Source organism: Lutjanus erythropterus, chromosome 23 (genome assembly GCF_056507025.1).
Source record: "Lutjanus erythropterus isolate fLutEry1 chromosome 23, fLutEry1.hap2, whole genome shotgun sequence".
Lineage (NCBI taxonomy): Eukaryota > Metazoa > Chordata > Actinopteri > Lutjaniformes > Lutjanidae > Lutjanus > Lutjanus erythropterus.
The window spans coordinates 25,045,200-25,072,318 of record NC_139339.1 but is presented as its reverse complement, the minus strand read 5'-3'; the positions used below and the strand labels follow the sequence as shown (position 1 = coordinate 25,072,318).

The window sequence follows — 27,119 nt, the reverse complement described above, 5'->3', positions numbered from 1 at the left end:
TGGCTTTACAGGAAAATTACTCATTTGCCATTTTAAAGCAATTAAGCGGGGAATGCTTTGAGAACGAACGTGACTCACTCACCCAGAATGAGTCACATTCAGCCAACAACAACATATAAATGTGGTTTGGACATCATGTGGATTATTTCTGAAAATGTATTTCTTCTGTGTCTCCTCCAGTCGGACAGTAACACCAGTTTCCTGCGAGCGGCGAGGGCAGGGAACATCGACAAAGTTTTGGAATATCTGAAAGGGGGAGTGGACATCAGCACCTGCAATCAGGTAGGAGACAGATACCATTATTCACAACGCCCACTCACACTCACAGACTCTCTCTGGGTGCACAATACGGACAGAAATGTTTTTCATACAGAGTATGTTTCAGCCTGTCCTCAGCAGAAAAAATGCTGCATAGGTTGTTTGTACAATCAGGTTATTATGACCCATATTTAGGTTTAGTGTTAGGTGAAGACCTCTAGTGGTGAAAGTAATTATGATGGGAGTAAAGGAGGTGGTGTAGCATAGCGAGTGAAAGAGTCGACATAGGAACGAGGTTGGTGTGGTTGGATGGGACACCTACACTTTGAGACCAATGTGCAGGTTTCATGTGAAACCAAAAGACATTGACTCATTTTAACTTATCTACGTAAGTTAGATTACATAATGTACTTAATTTACTTTACATATGTAAGATGCCTTTATTTCCATACCTAGTGTAGCCTACCTGTTTTAACCAAAAGCACCATCTTTTTTTTCTAAATGTAACCAAGACCTTATGTTGCCTGGTGCCAAAGCCTAGCCAAATTGTGACCATTTTGCAACTTTGACCATGTGCACTTTGAGTCATGTTTATGTCCACCTGGTGTAACACATGTCCTATATTCACTTTCTTTTATTTCTGTTTTTGGTTTCCACCAACTCCTGAGGAAAACCTCAAAATGCTCCAAGATGTTCATTAGCTAGTCGCTAACTGTGTCTGTCTGCTGTGTGGTGATTTCACTGAGACTAGCTGCTGCTGAAAAATATGCTAACAAGCGAAGTTTGCAGACTGATACACCAAAACAACAAGATGAAAGATTCTTTGTAGAGCTGAGAGGAACTGCAGATTCATTTCTAGTCACCCCTTTCACATTACACATAGTTGTTTGATTCATTTTTGAAATTTGAAATTGTTAATGCAGCTTTAAAAGTGAGGTGTGCTATTCTGATCAAGTACACTTTTTTATTAAATTCAACAAATGTCTTGTCATGGTCCTCTCCCTGTTCTATGTCCGCACTGAAAAAAAAGCTTTGTTACTACACAACACTGGTTCTGTAAATGGATATAAACAAAGTTGTTTGGACCAAGCCACTCAACACTATTCCAGCCAATCAGCAACAGCTGACCTTTGTGCTTGCACACAGGACAGGGGTGGAGATGAGGGAAGGGAGACTGACTGTGCCAATATCAGCCTCGCATTACTCCCATGAGTGTATTTATTCACTCCAAACAGGGCTCCTTAAGCTAATGAGTGACATGCTAACAGCCAGCGAGCACCGGCCAGCAGGCACAGGCTGCATGTTCATGTTTGTTTGTCTGTGTTTGAGTCTCTGACAGCAGAGAGACTTAGCTTAAGGATGGTCGGCTCGTTTGTTGGTCACTGCTGCAGACAGGTTGAGAAGCAGGAGTGAACATAAATTCACCTTTTAATCCCAAAAGGTTTTTATCCCTGAGCTCTCCTCTCTCACTACTCACACTTCTCCATTGAGCAGAAGTGAAGATAAATCTGCTTTTTAAAACCCAAAAGTTAAAAAACAAACTCCGAGCTCTCCTCTCTCACTAAAACGGGTTTACGACTCCTCTGTGGGTCACTGCTTCAGACATATTGAGAAGCAAGAGTGAAGATAAATCTGCTTTTTAATCCCTGTAGTCTGAAACATAAAGCTCCTTTCCTGTCGGTAAAAAGAGACAGTCTGTCCCCGGCTCTCTCCCCCAAAGCTCTCCGGCTCTCAGCAGCTCTGCGTCACCTCTGTGCCTCAGCTCCGCCCCGGTCTTCTCTGCACTTTCATTTTCATAAAGATAAAATATTGCTTTTCCTCATTGAGGCTACCAGTAACTTTGCTCAGTTGTTACTGTTGTTTCCTTGTAAATGCACATTCACAAATTTGTGGGGCGGAGCTTTTTAAGTACCACTAAAGGGTGAGGTGCATTTGTGTGGCTGTTGTGTTCAAATATCAACCGTCTCTCTCCAAAATGACTCACCCCACTTTTAATTTACCTGTTAATTAGTTGGAAATGCATCTTGCGTCCTATTTAGTCTGTAATCCACATGTATTATTCTAAGTCTTAATGAGCTCATGTTGTCTGCCACTAATCTCCACACACACATTTTGTATAATTATCATATGAAAATGGCTCAACATTCCTGTAGGGAAGTGGACTGTGTTTGATCAAGGAGAGTTTCTTTATTTAGACCTTGTCATTATCTAGTCTCCTCTTAAATCCATTAGCATTCCAGCCTTGGACGAGGTGGGGCGGGGGGGCAGTGAAACCTGATAGGATGTAAACAGTCCTGTCCTGGCAACAGTCAGAATGACCAGCCCAGTAAACAAAAGTCACATGGAGTGGAAATCTATGATTTGGCTCCGTGATGTGTGGAGACTTTTTTTTTACGTATCAACTGTTGTGGTAGGAATGATGTTGGCACCAGTGATCGGTGCCAACATCAAGGAGGTGAGGATATTTTGAGCTCCAGTGTTTATACGTGTTACTCTCAAACTATGTTTCTGTCCCATCAAGTAAACTTGATGCAAAGGTTGGCAGAAAAAACTAATGAGTAATATCTCATCTGAGTAGCAACCACAGTAAATGTCCCATGCTAACAGTTGGTGAGTTGTTGATTGATTGAACAGGGGGAATGATCCGAACCCTAACCTCAGTAAAAACTATATCTGTGGACATGCTGATCCTAAAATATTTGGTTGCAGAGGAACCTTGATCCAGGGATGGGTTTTTCAGTAGCACAGTTGATACTGACTAATCATAAGAACATTATAGGAATACTAGGCAGCAGTGTTTCTCTAAGATCCTCTCACTCTTCTGTGACTTCACGTTGCTATTTCTCACTTTGCTCATAAAGGTGTCACTACTCTGCACAGAACCAGAGGTGGATAAAGTACACACATTCTGTACTCAAGTAGACGTACAGATACTTAAAAAAAAGCTAAAAAAAAAAAAAAAAATAGAAGGACAGATTCAACTTAGTCGCTCAAGTAAAAGTGAAAAAGTACAGACTGAAATCTACTCAAAGTATAGAAGTAAAAAGTAAAAAGTATGAAGGACATTTCCATCTCCTGTTTCATCTTGTTGCGTCTTTTATTTTGTCATTTTAAGTTCTGTATGTAACTTATGTCATTTTCATCTTGTTGATGTCTTTTAGATCATTTTTGTCTTGTTACAACCTACATCCTCCACGTAATTTTAGTTGTGCTACATAATATTCGTCTTGTTATGTTTTTATGTAATTTTCAAGTGTTACTCACAGCTCCACTAATATATTTTCATTTGACAAAATAACTTTAACCCAAATGCCCACTTAATAGCTGAAGCAAACTTTAAATGACTCAATGTTGACTTTGTTTCACACAGGACTTATAACAATATATTTCATATTAGCATCCACATTACATGTAGCCTAATGGGAAGTAGGAATGTTTCACTAGACAAACCCACAGAGAATTATCACTCAACTTCACAGTTTCCTTCAGATGAGTGATTTAGCACCTTTAAGCTCTTTGTTTTGATTATTTGGTCCAACATTCTGTTCTTAACAATCATGTTTTCAGCACCCGGCAACTGTGTTCACCACCTGTTCAGCACCAAACAGCATGCAGACACAGTTAGCAACTATTTTGTTAACATAGTGGATCATTTACTGGAGCTACAAGGAGTGATATTGGACATACATTCATCAGATGGACATAGACAAATCCAAATAAAGGCTAATATTGAGCCGTGTCTGTATATGCAAACAGGCAGCGGTTGGTATAGCCAACATGCTAGCTATTACAGCCTTAGCTAAACTAATAATACAGTAGAAGTTGGCCAATAAATCCAATGCAGCTTTGAAACCATACATTTTAACTGTAAAGCTTCTTGAGATTTATATGCTTTTAGCTATTGTATGCTAATTAATGGTACAATGGCTTAGCCAACTAGCCAAGTTAAACTAATAATGTTGTGTTTTTTCTGCCCCCAAGTGGCCAAATAAATTAAATGCAGCTTTAAAACCATAAATCTACACCATAAAGCTGAATGAGATTTATATGCTATTAGCTATTGCATGCTAGCTAATCATACAGTGAGTTAGCCAGCTTGATTATTATTATTATTATTATTATTATTATTATTATTATTATTAATTACTTACTTTTGATGGATGAAATGAAGGAAATGATCCATTAGGCAGAGCATAAAAAATAAGTAGATAATTATTAAGGTCATGACATTTCTGTGTTCATTTTTTAAACTCAAAATATTATTTTGCAGCATGCTAATTGTTCATAATCTTGCCCATTTTCTCGAGTGACTAATGGGCATCAGTGTTTTACTTTGATGCTGATTATAGCTCAATAACACACAACACTGATGAGGTGGTATTTACTACTGATTATAACTGCCTCGCCCCCCTGAGACGACTGCAGCGCTGCTAAATTAGTTTTTCACCACATCCCATTTGCATGGCTTTAAAATTGCTGGTGTAATAGATCTATCAGATAATTGGGAATTCATCTCCTAAGTGATTGTGTTCATGTGGGCTGACAGAATGAGGTAACATATTATGGATGGAGCAGTGGGAGGACAGGGCATGGTACATGATAAAGGGGTTAGTGGCTTCTCGGAGGTGAGTGGAGGGCACGGTGGAGGGGGTGTATGAAGATGAATAGGGCCCTGAGGGTTGTGGCAGAACTGGAGGTTGTTCTTTTATACCTGGCAGCCGCTGATGTTCCATAATAAAGACAAACAGAATCATGTTTTTGCATACAGAGGATCCATTAATTATACAATGAGTCACTGACAAGCAGTACATTTGAGGTGTTGGATATATTTTATATGAAGGCGATTTAAAAAGTCCCCTCCTGGCCACGTGGGAACAATGTGGCGCTGAAACTGTGGGCTTTTTCATCCAACTTCTCCCGTCTGTTGTTGTCCTTTGGGTCAAAAGACACGGGGCCTCGTTCATCTCTGCAGCCTCATCGTCGCAGCTGACAAATAGGTGTCTGGTGTTTTATGTGAGAACAGTGACAGGTGCTACTTCAAACAGACTGCTGGGTGCTTGTTCTCAGATGAAAAACTGTCTTTAACAGAAACCAGGAACTGAGGGTCAGCAGTTATGATCTGTCCTGCTGCTCAACAGTTTTCCTCTTTTATTTACCTGATTTGGTAACACTTTATATTGAGGTGCTTGTAGTAAGAACTAGTTAATGGTAATAAGGTACTTATATTAATGTTTATTAACATTAATATGTGTTAATAAGTATAAGTATTGATAATAGTATAATACGCATCTTTATTACTATACTTTAAGACATTTATAGTCACTATAAGAAATTTGTTTACAGTTAATAGACTTTTTAAGAATGATATGAACAGTATTTAGTAGCCCGTCTTAGCAGAAGAACAAAGCCTGAAATTATAATAATTTAAAAATAGCATGGCAACTGTTAACAAATGCATAATAAAGGATTAATTAACCTAGCATTGTTCACACTGTTATTAACTTCATTAATGAAGTTAATGTCACATCAGTCATATAAAAGCAATTAAGACTTGTGAGCTGTTTCAAACCATGTTCCCTGATTCAGACTTTAGTAAATCTTTGTACCTTTTTTGCCTGTATAGATGTGAAATAGGTCTTAAATTGTGTGTTGATGTCTGATTAAAGGGTGACAACTGTTCACCATGTATTACAGAGCCAACTTGATCTCTCAAGAAAAAGCTAATTGGTCCTTGACAGACGAACTGAGCAAAGTGGAAATCGTGGCATTGCCAGGCTTCTGTCAAAGACCAACCCATCACCCAGCGAGAACCTTTGTGTCGGATGCTTTTGCGGAAGCCTGGGTTATTTCAAAGCCAGCGTTGTAAAAATGATTTCAGAAAGCAGGCCTTAGCTGGAATAGATGTTCTGCTCTGCTCCTGAACAGATGCCAGCTGTAGAAAACCTCAGGGCAACCAAAACTGAAGCCCAGTCAGATGATTTTAGAACAAGCCTTCGCTCTCTCTGGGATCCCACAGGGAGCCTCAGTAGGGACCCTACGAGTCCAGTGGGACCAGCAGCCTCGGGGGTCTGTGCGATGACGGTTTGTTTGGCAGTGACGGAGGAAATTACTTATCGACTCAGCGGCTCTTTTTATACTGCAGACTAATGCTCGTGCTGCTGAAAGGGTTATTGAATCAGTTCTGGGTCACTTGGAAGAGGAGAGGGGCAAATTAGGGGAACAACTTACCCTCCAATCACCTACATTCCTTTGCTTAAAGGGCTGCGAGCAGAGCAACATTGTGTTTGACTATTTAACTGTCTTAAATTTTCTTTATGTTATTTCACTTTAACTTTTTTATCTAGCTAGTGAACAATTTAATGTTTTGTTTACTTTTTAACTAGCTAGTAAACAGTATGACATTTTGTTTACATCTGAGCTAGCTAGCAACCAGTTTAACCTCTTGTTCACATAACCTTGCTGGCAAACAATTTATTGTTTTGTTTACTTTTTAGCTAGCTAGCAAACTGTGTGACGTTTTGTTTACTTTCGAGGTAGCTAACAAACACTGATGTTTTTAACTTTTTTAAATTAATTTATTTAATATTGATAATTAATCTCCATATTGATTATTTTCTACTATAAACTTGCATTGACTAAACAGAGATTAGTTCCTGATTCTGCAGCAGAGCTCTGCTTAATTTTAAATCTGGATTTACTCATTTTAAGTGATTAGAACTGATAAATTAATCTTTGTTGGTGCAGCGCAGTCCATGAGTTGTGTTTTCAGCTTGGTGTGGCATTTCTTTGACCCCAAGTGGCTGAGAATATCTTTACCATTACGCCTCAGTATATTTATGTTATATTCTATTAGCTACTGCTGGCTAATGACTCAAGTATTAAAGATAGCCAGCAGGGTTATTTACTACCTTTATTAAAGCAAACTTTGAAGCCAAAACTAAGTTGAAATATCCCTCTGCATTCACACGTGTCTCCCATGAGTCCCTTGAAAACTGTTTTTCAGTCAGCTGTTTTTTTCAACACCTACTGAGCACTTTATTTTGTGTGGCAATCTCTCAGTTTGTGACTTTATTCTCTCACTCTGTGTATTGAGTCAGACCTCAGCTGACAGGCTCGTCCCACCTCCTCACTGCCAAACAAGCAGCACATGACACCCAAGAGCCTAATACAGATATTAATAGATGTCATATGTGATTTATAACTTAAAACCTCAAATGTCATTACTCTGAACTCTAGTACCATGTGTGTCAGGTTAAGGAGAAGTCATGTTTTAGGATTATTGTCATTTTAAATAGACCAAATGTTCAATGACAAGCTTCTGTGCACATTTTTTTTAAATGTATTTGTGGTTAATACATTGCAGAATTAACAGCTATGTTTTATATATTGTCTCACACATATTTTAAACCAAAACCAGTGACATTTGATTGGATAAGAACAACACTTTCAAATGAAAAATAAGAGGAAGTTTGCTTGACCTGCACACACACAGACGCACAGACGCACACTCGTACAACTATTTATATCATTATACCCAGAACTGGCTCTACTCCACTACAGCATAACATGGCACAACATCTAACCAACTCTGATAGCCGGCTTTCATATTTCAGTCTGTCCCTCCACATGTTGGAGTGAAGTTCGTCCGCTCGCATGTTTAAAAGACTGAAACAGAGAAAACTCTGTTAGTTATGGACCTGGAGGAGGTAATCCCATCTGTCTGTGTTCTGTGTTGATGTCGGGTTGTTGGACGTCAGGCCTGACCTGTCCTCACTCGTCTTTTTCCAGAATGGTCTCAACGCGCTGCACCTGGCGGCCAAGGAGGGCCACGTGGATCTGGTCCAGGAGCTGCTGGACAGAGGTGCAGCGGTGGATTCAGCCACAAAGGTGAGTCATCTTGGCTTCACGCTGAGGGAACTTCAGTTCCTGAAAAGAGGAAACTGGAAACTCCCTGTGAGGAAGCTGCACACACAGTAAACATCCATGTCTGGTATGTCTCTACAATCATCAACACATGTATGAACAGTGTGATTACACAATCGCTTTACAAACTTAAAGGGATAGTTCATCCAGAAATGAAAATTCAGTCATTATCTTCTCACCCTCCTGCTGACTGATGAGTTTTCAAACAAACGTAACTGTCTGAACTGGGTGTGTGTGGCATGGCAGTGTGTGCACACGCAAGTGAACGGCATGTTGGAGCTTTAGCAGACTTGGATTACACAAGATGAACAGTATGGAGTCATTTTATATGTTTTTCTGTTGTTTATTTCCATTTGAAAACTAGTCCAGGAATCCTGGAAAATATCCTGGTCATTTCAAGCAACACTAAATGCAACAAGAAGAAGTACACATATACATATGTGTTCCTAACCTGACCTTTTTTGTGTATTATTTTGATCATTATTAAAGCAAAAGAACACAATTTATGTCCATCATCATTAGAATGAATTTAAGCTTCGCATCCAGCTTGAACGTCATTATATCTGCTGCTCGACTGCAACTACCAAAATCATGAAATGCTTATGAAAGTTTATTGTCTGTGATTTGTCTTCTGAGAATGACAACCTCATGAAAGATATTTTACAAATCTTCATTATATAAACTAAAGAAATTCATTCAATCAAGTCATTTGGTGTTTTCTAAGACATTCTATTAAACTCAGTTTTCTACAGCTGCTCTGCTGGTGTGAGTCGAGGCTGCGAGTGTGAGCTGCCTGCAACAGGTGAATTCAGTGAGGAACCATATTAACTATAATACTGGTGCAATCACAAGAGGTCAGCCTGCAAGAGAATGAATCTGATGGGCCAAAAGGTCTTACCGTACTACCTATAATAGAGGCGCAATCGCACAAAATCACACTCTGAGAATGCATGTGCTTTTTAATCACAGTGTTTTGTGTTAATTAAGAAGCTGTGTTGTGTTTTACTGGCTCACAGCACACACACATATCTGCTGCATATTTTATGACAGTAAACTGTCGGCCTACATTTTTTCTGAATATATTTCAACATGTTTTGTGTTTGAAAAAGCTAAATAAATAAAACATCTTTTCTAGGTTTCCTGGGATTAAATCCTAATTGCTGCTATGTATAGAGCCATCCTGTAACTTTAACGGGATTGATTCGTTAGGTAGTAGTTTCAAAGCAAGAAATGCTCAGACGTTTATTGTTTATTTCACTGATATGTTGTGTAACACATGAAAAACACATGGACATGTTAACAAGGTTAAAAACCTGATTTCCACTGGAAGGAGTCTTTAAGCTATCTTGTTAACTGTCATTAAGCAAGATATGTAGTTCAGCCAATTCTTATTATTTATTAACTTATTATTAAGTTTCTTGTACTCGCAAAGTAGAGTTATATAAAAGTGGATGTGATAGCTTCCTGATTTTTAACTTTGTTCTCTTATAGGTCAGCACTGGTAGAGCAGTTTGTTATTGGGCTCACATTTGCATAATTAATATGTTTTTATCACAGATTTACCCCACAAAGGACTAGCCAGGCCATTGCCACTAAAATGAACTGATTTTGCTCTTAGCCGTCACTGTTTTATGGTTTTAACTTTTTCCATATGTTCAAAATGAGATGTGACCCATGTGACAGGGAAAATATGTTTTTCTTTAAATATATGTATGTATACATAAATATACACACACAAGTTAGTTAGCTCTTCATGCTAACATGCTTTCACAAACAGAAATCGATTCAGATAATGGAATTAGCTCATCTCATGACAGTTGTCACTGAGAGCAGTACGATGGTTGTAGTCACATCTGACAAACAGTTGGTGCAGGTGTTTGTGTAATCACAGCATTGACATTTGAAGGATTAAGCTCTTGATCTTCTCCACAGTGGTTTGTGATGATGTTCGTGGGCGTTACAGAGCCACTCTGAGTAGTTTTGTTTTGTTTTGGCCACACAACAGTCATCTATAAGTGAACATTAGGGAAATGAATACAATAGAAGCTCTGGTTAAACACAGAATTTAATATTTGCAAATAATTTGATGTGAAGAAACAGCTTGACCTCCTTTCTGAGAAGATCAGTTCCAAGTTAAGAACCTCATTGAGAAATCTGTAGATGACTTGGAGTGTAGAAATGGAGCAGAGGAGAGGGTGGAGCACCACAGAAAAGTGATACAGATAGTGTAGTAAACATGAAGGACTGATGCTGAAGCAACTCTCGAGTTGATCATTCTAACTCCTGCAATCAGAGAAGCTCCAGGCTCATTACTGAGCAGATTACTAGTGTTGTGACTCCAGTTGGTGTTGTGCCAAAATGCAACCACATACTACACAACTGTTGCTTAATGGAAGAGCTAAAGAGCAGAGGTATAATGTAGCATGAATTGTATCATGTGGTTTAAAGGGTGTGTATGTAGGTTGGAATATTAAATAATGGATGATAATGTTTGTACCCAGGTTAGAAAAGTCACATGGCGGCTATTCAGCTATTTACACCCAGTCCAGTAGTTAAGCTGGTTAAGTTACAGAGAGTAAGTGTTGATTTTTAATTTTTGTATTATTATTATCAGTTTTTTGTCACAATTTGGTTCAGTTTAGGCAACACTACTTGGTTAATTTTAGAAAAAGATCATGGTTTGTCTCTATTGTTCATGTGTAAATAGCATTGTTGTCTACTGACACCTGTGTGCTTTTCTCTACCATTCTAGACTATATACACCCAGGTGTAAATAGCCACATTTGCTATTCCACTCTGGTTGCAAATAGCATTGTTGGCCACTAACACCTGGGTGCTTTTCTCTGCCATGCTAGACTATATACATCCAGGTATAAATAGCCACGTTTGTTATTCAATCCTGGGTGAAAATAACATTGTGCTACTGAGGGTGCTAATAACATCTACCATTGAACTATTACTATATATTCAAAAAAGATCTGGGGTCAAAACATGACTTTCACACAGGAGACCAAAAGCCAAAGAAGACTCCTCAACAAGTCAACTTGCATTACTTAAGGCCCTGTGCTGCCTGTCACTGTTTCTCTCCAACAATCTTATATGTTGTTTTGTGAGTCACAAGCAACTGACCTCTTCTGTCTTTAGGTATAATGACATGATACATATAAAATACATGCACTTGACATACAGTAATATACATAAATGCATATATTATGAAGGATAATAAGAGAGGCATCAAACAGTTGAACTGAATTATCAGACGCACAGAGATTCTACTCTTCGTGTCTTTTTAAACTATTTCAATGTTATTATTTTATTCTTTTTATTTGTACTCATTATATTGACATAACTGTCATCTTGTAATGCACATCATTCCTTTTGCTTAATTATATTGACTAGACAACCCTAGAGGAAAGGAAAAATTCAAAATAATATCTTTTCTTTGTCTAGCCTGTATCTCCTAGATAATAAATGAGCTCACTTTAAGACTAATATGAGACTGTGACCATCTTCTTATACTTCTTAAAATTGGCTTCTGAGAAATAGCCTTTGTCTCGTCTCAGCCTGAGACTAATCTGAGCCCAATTTAAGATCTTAAAATGCTCTCTATTATTTTGTCAAAATAAGAATCTCATTTATTTCTCATAAGACAAAGACATTATTTTCCTGTTCTTATCTCTGTTGCTGTTTTGTCTTACTGTATTTTAGTGTCTTTTGTTTGGTCTTAGTTTTGGTTCGATTTTAGCTTAATTTTGTCTTTATGTTTGTCTGTATGTTTGGCCTCCTTGTGTTGCCTTTCTGTTGTTATGTTGCTTCCTGGGTTTCCTGCTCTTTTGATCTGTCTGACAAAGCACTGCAAAGTCTGTTTCTAAAGGTGAAAATAAAGAAATAGATTTAATAAAAACACAACAGTGTATTGCCAATAGATTTATTAGCCTTTGGTAAGATAAAGAATGAAGAGTGGGACTCATCAATATGCAGAGTTTCTCATTATTGCACAACATCTCTTCACAGCTGAACTGTTTGAAATTCAGATAAGATCTTTTAATAAAGTTAGGCCATGAAGAAAAAGCTGATATGCAGTGTGGCACCTTATATTGTGCGTCATTATTTTAATAAGGAAATTCTTCTTCTCATTGTCTCTTCATGTTCTCTGTTAATGCAGAAAGGAAACACAGCGCTTCACATATCATCTCTAGCTGGTCAGGCTGAAGTCGTGAAGATCCTGGTCAAACGAGGAGCTGACATCAACGCACAGTCTCAGGTGAGGGTCTGCTCTCTGCTGCTGAGGCTGGTTAATCAGCTGCATCCTCATTTGCACCTCTTGTATCACTGCTAATTTCATGTTAGAGAGCCGTGTTTTTTATTTTGAGTAATCCAGTAAAAAGTTTTTTTGTAACCTGTAGTTTATTGGTAACCTCTTTGTGTTGTAGAATGGATTCACTCCTCTGTACATGGCCGCCCAGGAGAACCACCTGGATGTGGTACGATACCTGCTTGAGAACGGAGGCAACCAGAGCACTGCGACAGAGGTGAGAGGACTATTTCAGATGAATACAGCATACTAAACATACTGTGGCATCATGTTTATAGCATACTGTGTAACTGGCAAATAGTTCAATTGTAAGGGTATTAGGGTGTATATTTGGGTATAGCTAATCCTTTTTATACCTAATTAAATGATGTTTTTGTAAAAATCTGATGGAATTGACAGAAATCTGAGACACAACTTTAATGACCCTACATTTTCAGAAAAAATATTTTTTAAAACAAAGTTGAACAAATTGTACTTAGAGTGTTGGTATTACAAATATTTAAAGCTTTTCTCAAGAATGGATGTAATATTAGGCTGATAGAAATGCCATCATTTTGCAGGTATTTGGTTATAAATCAAAGTCTTAGATACAAAAATGTGGGTCTGATATGGCACTAGAAAAAAATATCAAATAGGTTCACCAAAGTGATTACAATTCACTGTTAGTGGGACATGAATGCCTGCACCAAATTTCATGGCAATCCTTTGGGGAGATGTCGAGACATTCCACCTGGCATGAAAAATGGCAACATGCGAGTGGCACTTGAGGAAAAGTTATGGGACCACCGAAGTGATTAAGATACATGACCTGGGAATCATGATGTCTGGACAAAGATTTATAGCAATCTATCCGTTATTTGTTGGGACACACAAAGTGGTGGGCTCAACATTGCCATCCCCAGAGCCCTGCTGCTAGCATGGCACATTGAAATATTTCACTGGATGATTGAAGACTTTGACCTGATGCTGCTGCTAGATGAAAGTACCTATTATGGTTCATTTTCCAAATATCATGGCAATCTATCCTGGAGATGTCGAGACATTCCAACTAGCATGAAAAATGTCAACATATTTGTGGAAAAGTTATGGAACCACTAGTCATTAAGACACGTCATCTGGGAATAATGATGTCTGAGCCAAGTTTTATGGCAGTCTGTCCAGTATTTGTTAAGATGCAGAGTGCTGGCACTAATGAAAGGTAGCTATATGGTCTGTGCAAGCTAGCTGCTGGGTGCTAGTCAGAATTACACCATGCTGCAAATGAATTCCTGCAGCTTGACTATTTGTTTTTCAGATGTAGCTATATGGTTACCCTCAGGGCATGTCTATCATGCAAATGTATATAGAGCAGTGCACAAAGACATACCACCAAAAAGCAGGATGGAATTCCATATAACAACAAAGGTAATGGTAACTGAGCTACCGTTAGCACAGCAATGTACAGTTCCAGAAAAGGCAACATGAAATAACAGTTACTGGCATCCAAACTACTAATCTCATTAATTTGTTGGCTTCAAAAGAGGCTTAACATTCATGCAGTTTCTCTTAACTGTCCCTTAATATTACAACATTAGTTCAACATCACCCCAGCCTGCTCCCCACATTAGCCATGCAACATGCTAATGCCAGGTTTAACTGGTTAACCTACATAATAAAAGCTGAAACAACATAAAACATGGCGAAAGTTAGAGCTTTTAAGTTTGAAGTCGGGTCACATCCATCCTTGAGCTTGAATTGATACTGACCCATGTATTGCATGTCAGATTTTTTGAAACATTGATTCCTTCATACAACACGGCTTGAAGTAAAAAACAAGGAAGGCCTAGCCCCATGAAAAAAAGAAAAAACTTAAACATCATGCACTTGCTTGTCAGTAGTTACACAGTTTCTCATAACTGTCCCTCAGTATTACACCATTAGTTTAACATCACCCCTGCTTACTAACCACATTAGCCACTTAACATACTAACACTAAGAGCTCCCAAGTTTGATGTTGGGTCACAGACAGCCAGTATCGATCCATGCTAGAGCTTGAACCGATAAGTATTTCAAAATAGCATTTAACACATTTAAGTCCAGACCAAATTGGTTGACTGACTGGCCAATGAATATTCCTAGAGCCCTGCTGTTAGTTTAGCTAAAACTGCATGTTTCAATCACTGTTAACCAACCTTCAGTGAAACTTCCCACACAGTTTCATAAGTAGCTCAAATCTGAAACATATACAGGAAGCAAGCTAGAAGCATTTGAAGGTTGGTGCTAAAAAAGAAAACTCAGAGCAGAAGTGTAACAAGACTGTTGTCAGATTAAAGATTTCTTGAAAACGATGTAGCTAATCCTCTTAACCTTTCTTCTCCTCTACCCTCTCTTCTCTGTCTTCCCTCATCTAGGATGGCTTCACCCCTCTGGCCATTGCCCTTCAACAGGGCCACAACCAGGTGGTCTCTATCTTACTGGAGAATGATACTAAAGGCAAGGTCCGCCTGCCTGCCCTGCACATCGCTGCCCGCAAGGATGACACAAAGTCGGCGGCCCTGCTCCTTCAGAACGACCACAACGCTGATGTCCAATCGAAGGTACGCCCATAGCACTGTTTGACTCTGAAGTTTGGGCATGTGTGGAAGTCAAGCTAATGTGGTGCTATGTATGTGTTTGTGCCAATTTGTTCATACTGTGGATGTTTATGAAGTCTATGAATAATATGAGGCTGTGGTGAAGAGAAGGCAGAAGGTAAAGCACTGAAAATAGGCTTAGCTTTCTTTTAAATGCCAATTGTTTTATTGCACTAACACTGGGGTTCCCCTGTGGTTCCTGTAAGAGTCTTTGGATGGAGGGACCTTGTTTACATCTGCTGTTAAAATGTGATCTGTATCTGGATAAGCTGTCCTGACAAGCAACAATTTGATCACACTACTCTCATTATATTGTATCTTCATGGTCATTCTTCTTGCTCATTATGCAAAGTGGTCGAGTAGGTGGAAAGCTGGCAACATACGATTGCATGGAAGGTGATGTTTCAGTCCAATTGTGTGGACTTCTAATGTGTGGGCTGAGCTGTAGTCGTAGTAATGACATTACTGCCTGTGGTGATGACGTTAGTACTCTCAGTGATGAGGTTTCTACCCACAGTGATGATCTCTCAGCTTGTAGCAATGACATTCCTACCTACCCAAGGTCTTTTAAACAAGTGAAATGTGATGGAAAACTATTCTACTCATGGGTATGATAGTTGTAATCATAGTAGTGATGTTTCCATGTACAGTTAAGCTGTTCTGGCCCACAGTGATGAGATATCTTTGTGCCTGCAATGATAATTATACTCATGACAAATTTTTCTATCTAATATTTTAAGGTCTCTACTTGTAGTAAGATGTCCCCATTGATTGTAAGATTTGTACCCTTGGTGACAATGCATTTGCCCTCAGTTCCAAGTTTTGCACATCTGATAGGCCTTTTCCAACAACACCAGGTTTGTGCACTTAATTTTGAACCATTCAGAGCATTTCCTCCAAATATAAATTGGTTTGAAACCCAAAAGTTGGTTCCCAGCTGGAAACAAAAAATGTCAGGTTTGGTCGTGTTATATTCTTTAGGTGGAAATTGGTGGAAATGCAGGCTAGTGTTCTTGATATCACCATGATTCCAAAAATCTTGAGGGAACCGGTTCAGGAACCAGAGTTTAATTGGTGGAAAAGACCATGGAAATCCTGTGGGTCCCAGTGTTTCATCAGGATTGAGGTTTAATTGGAATCTTCAACCTTATTAGTCCTTTTCACACTGCGAACAAAAAAAGGAAACAAAAATATTTGTTGCCAGTCTTCACGCTCACACCTTTCACACCAAGTCTGACACGAATATCGATACTCTGTGCATTTTGGAAAAGATCTTCGCACGAGTTTCTGATTTATATTTTGACTCAACTGGGTATGCCCAATATTATACGAGGCAAAGTTGGATGGAAAGTAACATTGCCTGGTCCAGGAGCTAAAAATGTACCATGGACGGTTCGGGGGCTACTTTAGGATTACTGTAGGGCAGTTCAAAGTGCCTCTGGAGATGGTGATAGACTAGCATTGGAGGAATTTACATCTGTCATCAGTTAATACTGTTGATATGCCACCATCATGGCAAGTCATTGCCATGTCATTGCTTTGATAAGTTGGAGCTAGATCAGTACAGCATTACTCAGCATTGTCTTTTCACTATTTAAAGTATGCTGTAAGTTATATTCAAACCTAACCAGGTTGCATGAGAGGAAGTCCTGAAATAGTGGCACAGGATCAGGTGGCAACAAAAGAAAAAAAGCGGCTGTCCTCATCAGAAAAACGACAGCATTGGTCTTTGACACTTGACCTGCATTAAGCTGTCCTGGCAAGTGACCTCTTGAGGTTGTACTAATAATGACTGCTGTCCATCGTGAGCAAGGCCAGATGTAGCTGGATGCTGTTGTGGTGCTGCAAAACCTCTTAGGGAGGACTCTGAGCTGCAGGGTTGGTTCAACAAAGCGTGGGACTTTGACTCAGCAGTTTGCATGCTGTCTCTTAACAGTCTCGAGGTGTTCAGTACATGTACAAACAAATATTTAACGCTGAATCTTCAAGTTGAACTGACTCTTCTGAATCATGGGTACTGAATCAGTGGCTGTTAGCAATGCAGCTCCTTTTACTCCTGACTAAAACTACCTTTGTCAGCTCTGCTGGTATATAAAGCATGTACTAACCTGATAAACATTGTTTTGAATTGAACCAGCAACAGACTGAATTTAATACTGACAGTCCAAAGCAGTGCCAAACATTGTATTATGAGAGATGATGTAGTCACTACCACAGTAAACAGTGATGTCATAGGAAAGCTTAGAAAATGAACAAACTAGTTAGTGATGATGAATCAGCGAAGTTATTTGTAGTCATCTACAGCTGACATCATCAGTTTCTTATAACCATGATCTTTCTATAACCCTAAACAAGTAGTATTGGTTGCTTAATCATGACTAGACATTAACTATAGAGGTAAAGAGGAGAAGATCAGAAAATGCTCATATAAATGTTTTTCCTGATGGTTTTGTAGTTTTGACAGTTTTGAAAGGCACAGGCAAACAGGGTTGAGTTAGGGTTAGGGTTGTGACCTAGGATTATTTGTTCTTGACAGGAAACCTTTTGTGGCCTTGCAAATAAAGACCATTTTCAGTCATAGGCAAAGCCAAACATCTTGGTGATATTAACAGGGATAAGATCAGGCATCTTTTAGCTCTGTGTTTAGTCTATTAATCCTAACCTTAACTCAAACTCTGGGCTAACCCTATACTATAAAACTATAATAAGGCCTGGCTGTAACCTGGAGGACTTTGGAGAAAAATTAAATAGTATTTAATTAATATTTAATAGTCAGTGTTTTATTATGAACATCCAATTTAATGTTTACAAGAAAAGTTGCAAAAATGTTTGTGAATGCTGTCAATTACAGTTCTTAGAAAGACTGAAAATCGGAATCGGAAGAAATCTGAATCAGAAGGTCAGACCCTTCAAGAAATCGGAAATTGGAATCGGCCAGGCTAGTCAAAGTTAGCCTGCTAGGAATGTGCCAGGATTGTGGCAGTTTTTCACACTGCATATTCTTAGCCCAGAGCTACCTTTAGCTCTCAGCTCCTGACTCTGGTGGGTTTGGCCACCTCTGGACATGGTCTGGCAGACTGGATGTTATTGTTGTATCACACTGTTGTCATGTTGGTGATTACAAGTTTTTTCTTATCCACATACCAATCACAGCAGGTGTGAATAGGGTCCCCCAGAATACATGTATGAGTTGGTGTTTGACAGAAGACCTCTACTTTGTCGTGATGTACTTTTGCCATGAAGCTGTAAACCTGTGTATAGTGTGTTTGTGTCTCCATCTGTCTGTCCTCTCTCCCTCTCTCTCATTCAGTGTCTCTGTGCCTGCCACGTCACTCCTGGTCCTGCCACTAACTGGGTCTCTCCCTCTTTTTCCTCCCTCTCTTTAAACGCTACCTCTTTTACTTCACTACTTCCCCTCCATCATCCCCCGCCCCCTTCTACCTCGCTGCACCGGTGTCTAAGTGTAGCACTGTCCACTGCATGGAGTGTGCCGCTGTCTGCAGGTTGTATGGTGGTGATATTTAAGGCTGCATGCAACCAAAGGGGGGATGGAGGTTGTATATAAGATTTCTTTTTTGACCATCCGTAAGAGATGGAAAGGGTTAAAGCGTGAATCCGGTATTGGTGGGAACTGTTGGTGGGAACACTAACTTTTAGATGTGACTGTTCCTCTGATACCGGATAGTGGCCTTAAGTGACGTGGCTAGAGTGAAGATGATTTCCTGCACTACACACTTGTTTATCAGTCCTCCTGAATGTTAAATATTGCTTCTACAGTAGCTACAGTATATTTGAACAAGGCACCAATTATGTTGTTATATAACAAAATGCAGCAGCAGCTCAGGGTATATGGATGCATTTAGTATAACGCCATATGTGATTCAGCTGTTGCGATGCAGCTCTGCTCGGCACTGTATGAGTCATAAAAAGGCCCAGAGGAGAGCGGCTATAAACGGCAGCATGTACAGTCCCTACTCAAAAACACATAAAACACATATTTCCGTCACACACAGGGCACAGTTTTGATCAAATCACTTTGGAAAAGCAGTGCGGCGACAGCTGTTTGAAATGTCTGCTTACAGCTGTGCTCACTGAGCTGAGATTCTTACTGAGACATGCAGCTGTCAAGAGCCTGACAGATATTGGGTTTTTTGGGGCCAACGCTAATATTGATATTAGGGAGTGAAAAAAAAATCCAGATATTGATATATCGGCCGATATTCTTTATAAAGAATATATTATACAAAATACAGAATATATACATGAAAATACATTTTTACAAGTGGCCAACACTTGTGACAAAGACATACTTGAGACAGGATATTTTAAAGTTTAACAATAAATTTTATTGTCCAAAATTTGACCAAGGCACTGAAACAGTCAACTTTCACTGATACTTTAAGTATAGATAGTATAAATAACTATAAATAAAATAACTAGTGATGCATGATAAATATCAGGGCCGATATATTATCAGCCAATATTGGCCTATCCAGCTATATTGGACCGTATCTGTATCAATGATAATATGACTGTAATAATATCTGATTTGACAGATTATGAATAAAGAATTTAATTTGACTTCGTAGGCACAATGCTCTATAACAGCCAAAGTATATTAGTGAAGTTTTTGATGTAGAACTGTTTGATGTCAGAACTTTTCTGAGTATCGAGAAACAAGTGAAAAGCAAGTAAGAAAAACCAAATAAAGCAAAACATATGACCCTGAATTAAGAAAAAGTATCAAATTTACATAAAATGTTGCCCATGAGGCTACAAATAAACATGATCTGAAATATGATCTGTTAAAAAATTTAAGTTTTCATATTGGCACATATCGGACAATTTATATGCTGATACCGAAATAGATGATTGTAGCTGTGATAGACAAATATCGGCCCAATATATCGGTCGACTGATATATCAGTCAGGCTTTACAGCTGTCTCACAAAGTGCAGCAAACAGAAGCAGAAACACAGTCAGACAGGTTATGAACAAACCCCAGACTAACTAAATTTGAGCCTGAGTCTAATCTAATCTGAGTACACTCCCAAACAGACGTTCACTCAGACAGCTATGGACACTACAGACAAATATTAGGCTAGTTCTGTTTGGACTACTTTCTTAGTCCACTTGGAGTATGCAGTCACAAACAAATGGTAGCATAGTGGCCTCAAAGACAAGCCACGGAAAAGTCTGGGTGGTCACACTAATTTGGAGGTCCGTAGACGTCTGCACAGAGGCTATGCCTTCACCTTCAGATGACAAAATTCATCAAACTCATTTCAGTGAAATTCTGGGCACAGTTGGCGCCAGTTTATTTTTGGAAAGGCAAAACTTTCACCAAATCAGCAAAGAGTGAGCAGGTTTTTCATTTAGTGACTGAATGGACACTTTGCTGATGTAATAGTACTTATTTTTTGTTGACTCTTGCAATGCATTGCAAAGTTTTGTAATGAAGTCTTGCTGAAACAGCTGACTAAGTCCTGTCCGTTTTTCTTATGTACTCCAATAACAGTTGCACAAGCTTGGTATTCAGCAGAACCTCGGTCAGCTTCCTTCTTTCTTGTACATAGGTTTATGCTACATGCAAGGCTTGACTATGTTGAAAGGAAAAGCAGATTTTTAAGATGGCTAAAAGATGTTGTAAAAGTGATATACTGTATATAGTCACATGTTAAGTTAGCTAATGTTAGCAAAATGCTAGCTAAGGATTTCTGTAAATTAGCTAGTTAGTTAGCTAGCTAGCATTTTGCTAACATTAGCTATCTGATGTAACTAGCTAGCTAACAATTGATGTAGACTAGCTAGCTAGTTACCTAGAGTTTTACTGTGACTATAGGCCATTTCACTTTTACAGGTCCCAGGCAACATCTTTTAACCATCTTCAAAATTTGTTATTCTTGAAAATTTTAGACTAAACAATTAATAAACAAAATTAAAGATTGGTTGATAATGAAAACAATCATGAATTGCCTCAGGCGTTGGTATATATCACGTCTGTGAATTTGACAGCTGCACTGATCGAGCACATTAAAGCCACTCCAGCCACGTCGCTTGCCAGTTTGGTATCTGACTGCACAGCTGCCTCTGAGCTGCTGTGCGTCGGCCTTCAGCGCGGTGATGTGTTCAACAAGCCTAACTGAACTGATCTTTCCCTCCCTCGTTCCTCCTGCTTCAGATGATGGTCAATAGGACTACTGAGGTATACACACGCTCCTTTAATTCTCCACAGATTCACGATACAGTCCCATCCCTTTGTTATTTCTCTTTTCTTTTCTTCCACCATTTATGTTTTCACCTCCACAGCACTGCATGGAAGGAACCATCTGGTTCATTTCCCCACAGTTTCTGTTGGTTTGGTTTAATAAGAGGTCATGCACGGCTGACACGAATGGCCAAGCTGCTGCCGTGTGTCCTGCGCTCAGGCACCACACAGTCTGCTTATCTTTAGTTTTTATTTATTCATACATGTCTGTATGCATTTACATTCCTTTTTTTTCAGTTTATATTAATTTATATTTAAATATTTTTTGTCACCAGCTGAGACCTTTTGTTTTCTGTCATAGAAATATCTCTAAACAACATCATTACTGAGATGTATGGTTTATTGACTTATTTCAAATGATTACATTTTCCTCCTGTAAGGTTTTGATTTGGTGAATACTGTGATGCATTTAGGAACAGCTATGAATGTCTGCCTTGTAATTTTGTCTGTTTATGTTGTGTTGCATGATTTCAAGAAATGCACTATGAACTAGATACTTTAAGCGGTATTGTTTAAATAAATGCAAATATTACAATATACTGAATACAATATAATTCCTCATGTATGAAAGGCCATTGCTGCCAAAATAAAACTGAAATAATTTACTCAAAGTGAAATTTAACTTTCCATGTGTGTGCCCATCATATATGACAAAATTTTAATTCAAATGATAAGAAATGTTCACGTTTGAAAAGTATGGATGCTTATTACTGCCACACCAGACCTGTTATAACAATGTAATATTTATGTTATTATAGCATGACACCTTCCAAATTATAATGTGATTATCTATTATTATAATGAAAATTGTTTGACATTATAACATGTTAACTTATATTGTTTTACTGTAATATGAAGATACAACTTATTGTGTTATAATGTGGAGAAAAAAAAGTCTTGATTGAAACATTTCACGTTATAATGTGATGATGTATATTGTTATAATGTAACATAAAGATATACGTTATCACATAATAATAAAGTAGTCATGTTGTAACATTAAATGTTTTATGTTATATCAATAAATTATCATGTTAAAAGATGAAATATTATAGCAAAATAAAGAGCATATTGTTACAAGAAAATTTTATTTCAACATGATCAATTTCTGCGTCGTAATAATGTGAAAATATCTTAAAAACATCTTTTTGTGATACTGATCTGTTTTTCTTGTTCTGGTGTTGCAGCAATATGCTGTCATAGAAAATGTATATGCATTTTTAAATGTCAGATTAAAAATGTATTTTTTTCTTAACATATTTAATGCACACACAAATGGAAAGTTGAGACTGATGGAATGATTTTGTTGTAATATTGACAGTCCTGGTCTTCCATACACAACAGCTTCCTGATTAAGTATTTCAAATGCATGCATTTCTATAGAAGATATTTAAATTATTGTTATATAACTTGTACTCTTTTTACTCCTACAAACAATACAAATCAGTAATGGCATGGGAAGCTCAGATAGCTGTAAAATTATGACCTGCTTGGCCAAAGACTTGAGCAGCATGTTGCATCCACGCTACCTTAATTTGCACCATTCTAAGCTTTTGACTGTGTAAAGTTTTTAAACCATCACGTTAGTCACTGTATTCTTCACACTTTTGTAAACGACTTTTTCACATTAAATCGGACCACACTTACAGAATGGCAAGGTAAGGCAAGAATTTCACAATTACTCCAACCTGCTCTGCAATCTCTAACTTCTCTCATATATCTCTCATTGCTAACTCTGATAACTTCTCTGATGTACAGTTAACATAGTGCACTTTGGTGTTGATCAGAAATGTACCCTCCTCGTCATGTGACATGTTATGATTTTACTATAATTTGGTGTGGTTTGGGTAGCCAATATTGTTTGTCCATCTTCATGTCAATCTTGACGACAATCTGTGTGTACTGTACATCTATTTGTTCTGCTTTTGTTTCCGTCTTTTTCATTTCAGTTTTGTTTTTTGAAACAGAGGAAAGTTCCTCCTTTACTTTTCTTTCTGTGGTTGATAACCTGCATGGAGGTGACGTGTCGGAGTGTGTTTTGGGGTTGTGTGTATGGGTGCTACATATTTTGACTTAAAAAATGTTTTATATATAGAAATTCCTTTTCTCCCGTGACTTCTGTTTTCTTTGCTTTAAGTTTATTTTTCGTTCCACCTGTGATGCTTGATGCGACTGCTGCATGCTGGGAAAACTAAAGATGGAGACTTTCGAGTAAAGGTTCAAGGACCGGAGTAAAGGCTCAAGTCTGACCTCTCTGCTCCTTTGTGTGTGTCCGTTTCTTTCCTGTCTATCTTGCAGAGTGGATTCACCCCCCTGCATATCGCTGCTCACTATGGCAACGTCAACGTGGCCACACTTCTACTGAACCGAGGGGCAGCAGTCGACTTCACCGCAAGGGTACGAGTCCACACTAATGAGCACCTTTATTTAGTTCTGATCAGTGCATTGAAATTTGGAAACCTGTGCAAACTGTCTCAAAAAATACAGAACACGTTTTACCACTTTGCTACTCAGCTCTTATCTTTTCGAGATCTTAATGGAAGATGTAAACACTTTTTCTGAATAAGTTCTGACGTAGTTAACATCTAACTCACATGACCGATCAGCTGTTTCCTCGCGGCTCAATAAAACACACACGATCGCTCTACACAGATCTGATGGAGCCTTCATTAATACATTAAAAATACATGAAAATGAACAGAAGTGGCTGATTTTCATCATGTTTTCTACATTTCCATGGTATCTTGTTGCGCCCTCTTCTTCTGCGATGGTGTAATGGTATCACCTACTGCTTATTTTGATAAACCAACTCTTAATAATTGCATAACCGCAGTGGATGCAGAGAGGCATTCACTCACATTTTCGTTTGCTGACTTACTTCATTTGGATGGAAACCTAGCTAATATATTTTAATTGACTGATAGAGTTTCTTCACAGAAGGTGTTTAAGTTTTTTAATTGTCTGACAACAGATACGCGTCATGCAATGGCTCGCATTTTACTACTTTTTCTTCAGCGGTTTCACAGTTTTCCAATTGGAGAATTGGTGCCATGTGGCAGTGCTTATTTAACTTACACTACTGAGCTGTAGTGGTTAGAAACAAGCATTCACTCACATTTTCTTTGGCTAACTCACTCAAAATTCTGTTAAATTTGCGATGCACTTGGATGCAAACGCAGCTAATGTGTTTTAATTGCCTAACAGATTCTCTTCACAGAAGGCGTAACAGCCATATTTAGTTGTCTGACAAAAGACACGCTTCACGCAATGGCTCGCATTTTACTCATGCTATTCGCATGTTCACATACAAGGTTACGCTTCAAGTTTTATTCTCTTCTGTTTTTTTTTTTGTGACCCCAGTGATTGTGTGCTGGACGCCACAGTTCTTTTTTTCTTTTTATAATGTGTCTATCTCCTGCAGCTTCTGTACCAGACATGTTAATAGATGTAGTACACAGTTATCAAATCTCAGTCCTCGTATCCCCTCTGTCATCTCTTTCTCCTGAGCCCACAGATCCACCAGTACTCACACACACACACAAAGACAGCTGTCTTCAAGTATTATCATATTTTAACTGAGGCTTTGAAAAGGCCTCACCCCTCACTAACTCAGCGGCACACGTTACTAACTTTGATTTCTGGCCTCTCAGATGTGGATTTGTTCCCTTCAATCACTATAATCCTGAAAACAAATTCTGGTGTTCTATTTTTATCCATGTGAACAGTGTGGATAAAAATAGCTCTTTTCTCACCTCTGCATGAAAAAAAAAGAAAAACACATCTCACGCTGTGCAAAATAAGTAGAGTTCAGAAGCATTTCTGCTAAGCCTCATGGGAGTGCTTGTGTTGCTAACAAGGAGGCTGCAGGGATTTTTAAAATCTTGTGTGGTTCAAAGGTCTGAGAGAATGCACTCATCCTCTGCCTGTGTAATCAAGACACAATTCTTCTACAAAAATATCTTAAAGAGCAGAATAAAATCTCAGCAGAAGAAGCAAACCTGCCTACCACAGAGTAGACAAACTTATAACACAAGATAACATTCAGATGTATATTGATTTTATTTTGAAATGAAATATGTTTAATTAGTTAGCTGATTAGTTGATGAATTAGATACTTGTCTGCTGTGTTCTGTCATGTCTTTATAGTAAATTGTCTTTATGGCAGTGTATTGCTGTCACACCAGAAAATGAAAATCAGATCAGTATCATATTATAATGTGAAAATATTCATGTTATTAAAACATATACAGTACAAACTTATTACGATTTGAGAAGATATTTTCACATTATTATGATAACATGAAATCTCAACAAGATAAATTGTATATATAACAATATACATTTCTTGCTGTAAAGTTCTAACAGTTTGTTGTTATGTTATTGTGCATGAACACATCTTGTGTAGATACAGACGCAGGACAGAATATTAAAATGCAAACATTGTTACTTCATTTTTATCAGTCAAAACTCACTGACAGTCATGTCTCGTCCCTCCTGTAGAACGGGATCACTCCTCTACACGTGGCGTCCAAACGTGGCAACACTAACATGGTCGGCCTGCTGCTGGACCGAGGCTCTCAGATTGATGCTAAAACAAGGGTGAGTATCACGGAAAACACAACTATGGTTTCTTAGTTGTGAATCCTTTTTTTTAAAACAATATTTTTGTTGAGAGTTTAATCATAATATCAATGAACAAACATCAATATACACACATTCACAAAGATAAAAGAAGTAGAACAAAAAAGAATAATAATACCAATAAATGAAAAATAAATGGTTGTAAATAAATGTAAATATATAAATGAGTAAAATCGTGATTAAATAACAAATATCAATAAAATAAAATAAAAAACTCTTTCTGTCTGTCAACCTGTCCAGCCTAAGACATGTCAACAACTCCCTTGTCCACAGTCTATGTGATGGTAGTTTTACATTTTTTCAACATAGTGCCATCATTCATCTCACATGAAGAAGTCCAAAATCAATCAGTTTTGTTTGCTTTGTTGTTCTAACAAAGTGTACATATTTTAAGCCTCAATAAAATGTTACTTTTAACCATCTGCGAGAAACATTTCAGCACGTTTTCCCCAAAAATACCTGTGTCTTTGGGCGGTTGCATAAGCATCAAATCAAAGTTCCCCTTTGATTCAGGCACTTAACACAAATATCAGGAATGCCTCATTAAACACTTATATTGAAGCAGTTTTAATCTTGTATTAATTGCATGTTTTTGAGCTTTTATACAAACCATTTCCCAGTTTTCCTCTCATAAATCATCCTGTGTCTCTGTTCTCCAAGCATTTAATCGAATGTTTTTCCAACAAGTTATAAAATCTAGATATGTTTCTTACCATCTAAATTGTTAAGTGTAATTTCCTCAGTAGCTGATAGCAGGGGTATGACCATCGCTATCTCATATTTTGATACCAGCTCCTTATTTGCAAATATTTGAAAAATATTTTCAGGGAATTTGATACCTCTGACAAAATTATTCAAATGCAAAAAAGTTGCCCTCCAAATAAAAGTTCCCCACTTTCCCCAGATAGGAGTAAATTGTGCTTCACAGTTTTTGAACTGTAGTTGGAACATCCTCAAGAAAAACTACAACATAATGCATCTTTTTCCGTCTCTCTTTGTTGTCAAGTTTCTCTCCACAGGGGTCAAATGTTTCTGCTGTTGCATCAAAAAACACGAGCAGCTCACTGTGATCACGTCCGTTAGAGAGAACAGATGTGAAAAT

At 38.1% G+C, this 27,119-nt stretch overlaps 1 protein-coding gene across 1 annotated transcript in view; it reads left to right on the top strand.

Moving 5' to 3' along the window:
• ank2b (ankyrin 2b, neuronal) overlaps positions 1 to 27,119 on the top strand; it is a 136,867-nt gene that overhangs the window by 44,295 nt on the left and 65,453 nt on the right. Inside the window, exons 2-9 of the mRNA XM_084711872.1 lie at positions 181 to 282; positions 8,047 to 8,145; positions 12,347 to 12,445; positions 12,615 to 12,713; positions 14,887 to 15,072; positions 21,290 to 21,313; positions 23,675 to 23,773; positions 25,877 to 25,975. Of these exons, the coding sequence (XP_084567998.1) occupies positions 181 to 282; positions 8,047 to 8,145; positions 12,347 to 12,445; positions 12,615 to 12,713; positions 14,887 to 15,072; positions 21,290 to 21,313; positions 23,675 to 23,773; positions 25,877 to 25,975 (807 nt within the window). The remainder of the gene's footprint in view (positions 1 to 180; positions 283 to 8,046; positions 8,146 to 12,346; positions 12,446 to 12,614; positions 12,714 to 14,886; positions 15,073 to 21,289; positions 21,314 to 23,674; positions 23,774 to 25,876; positions 25,976 to 27,119) is intronic.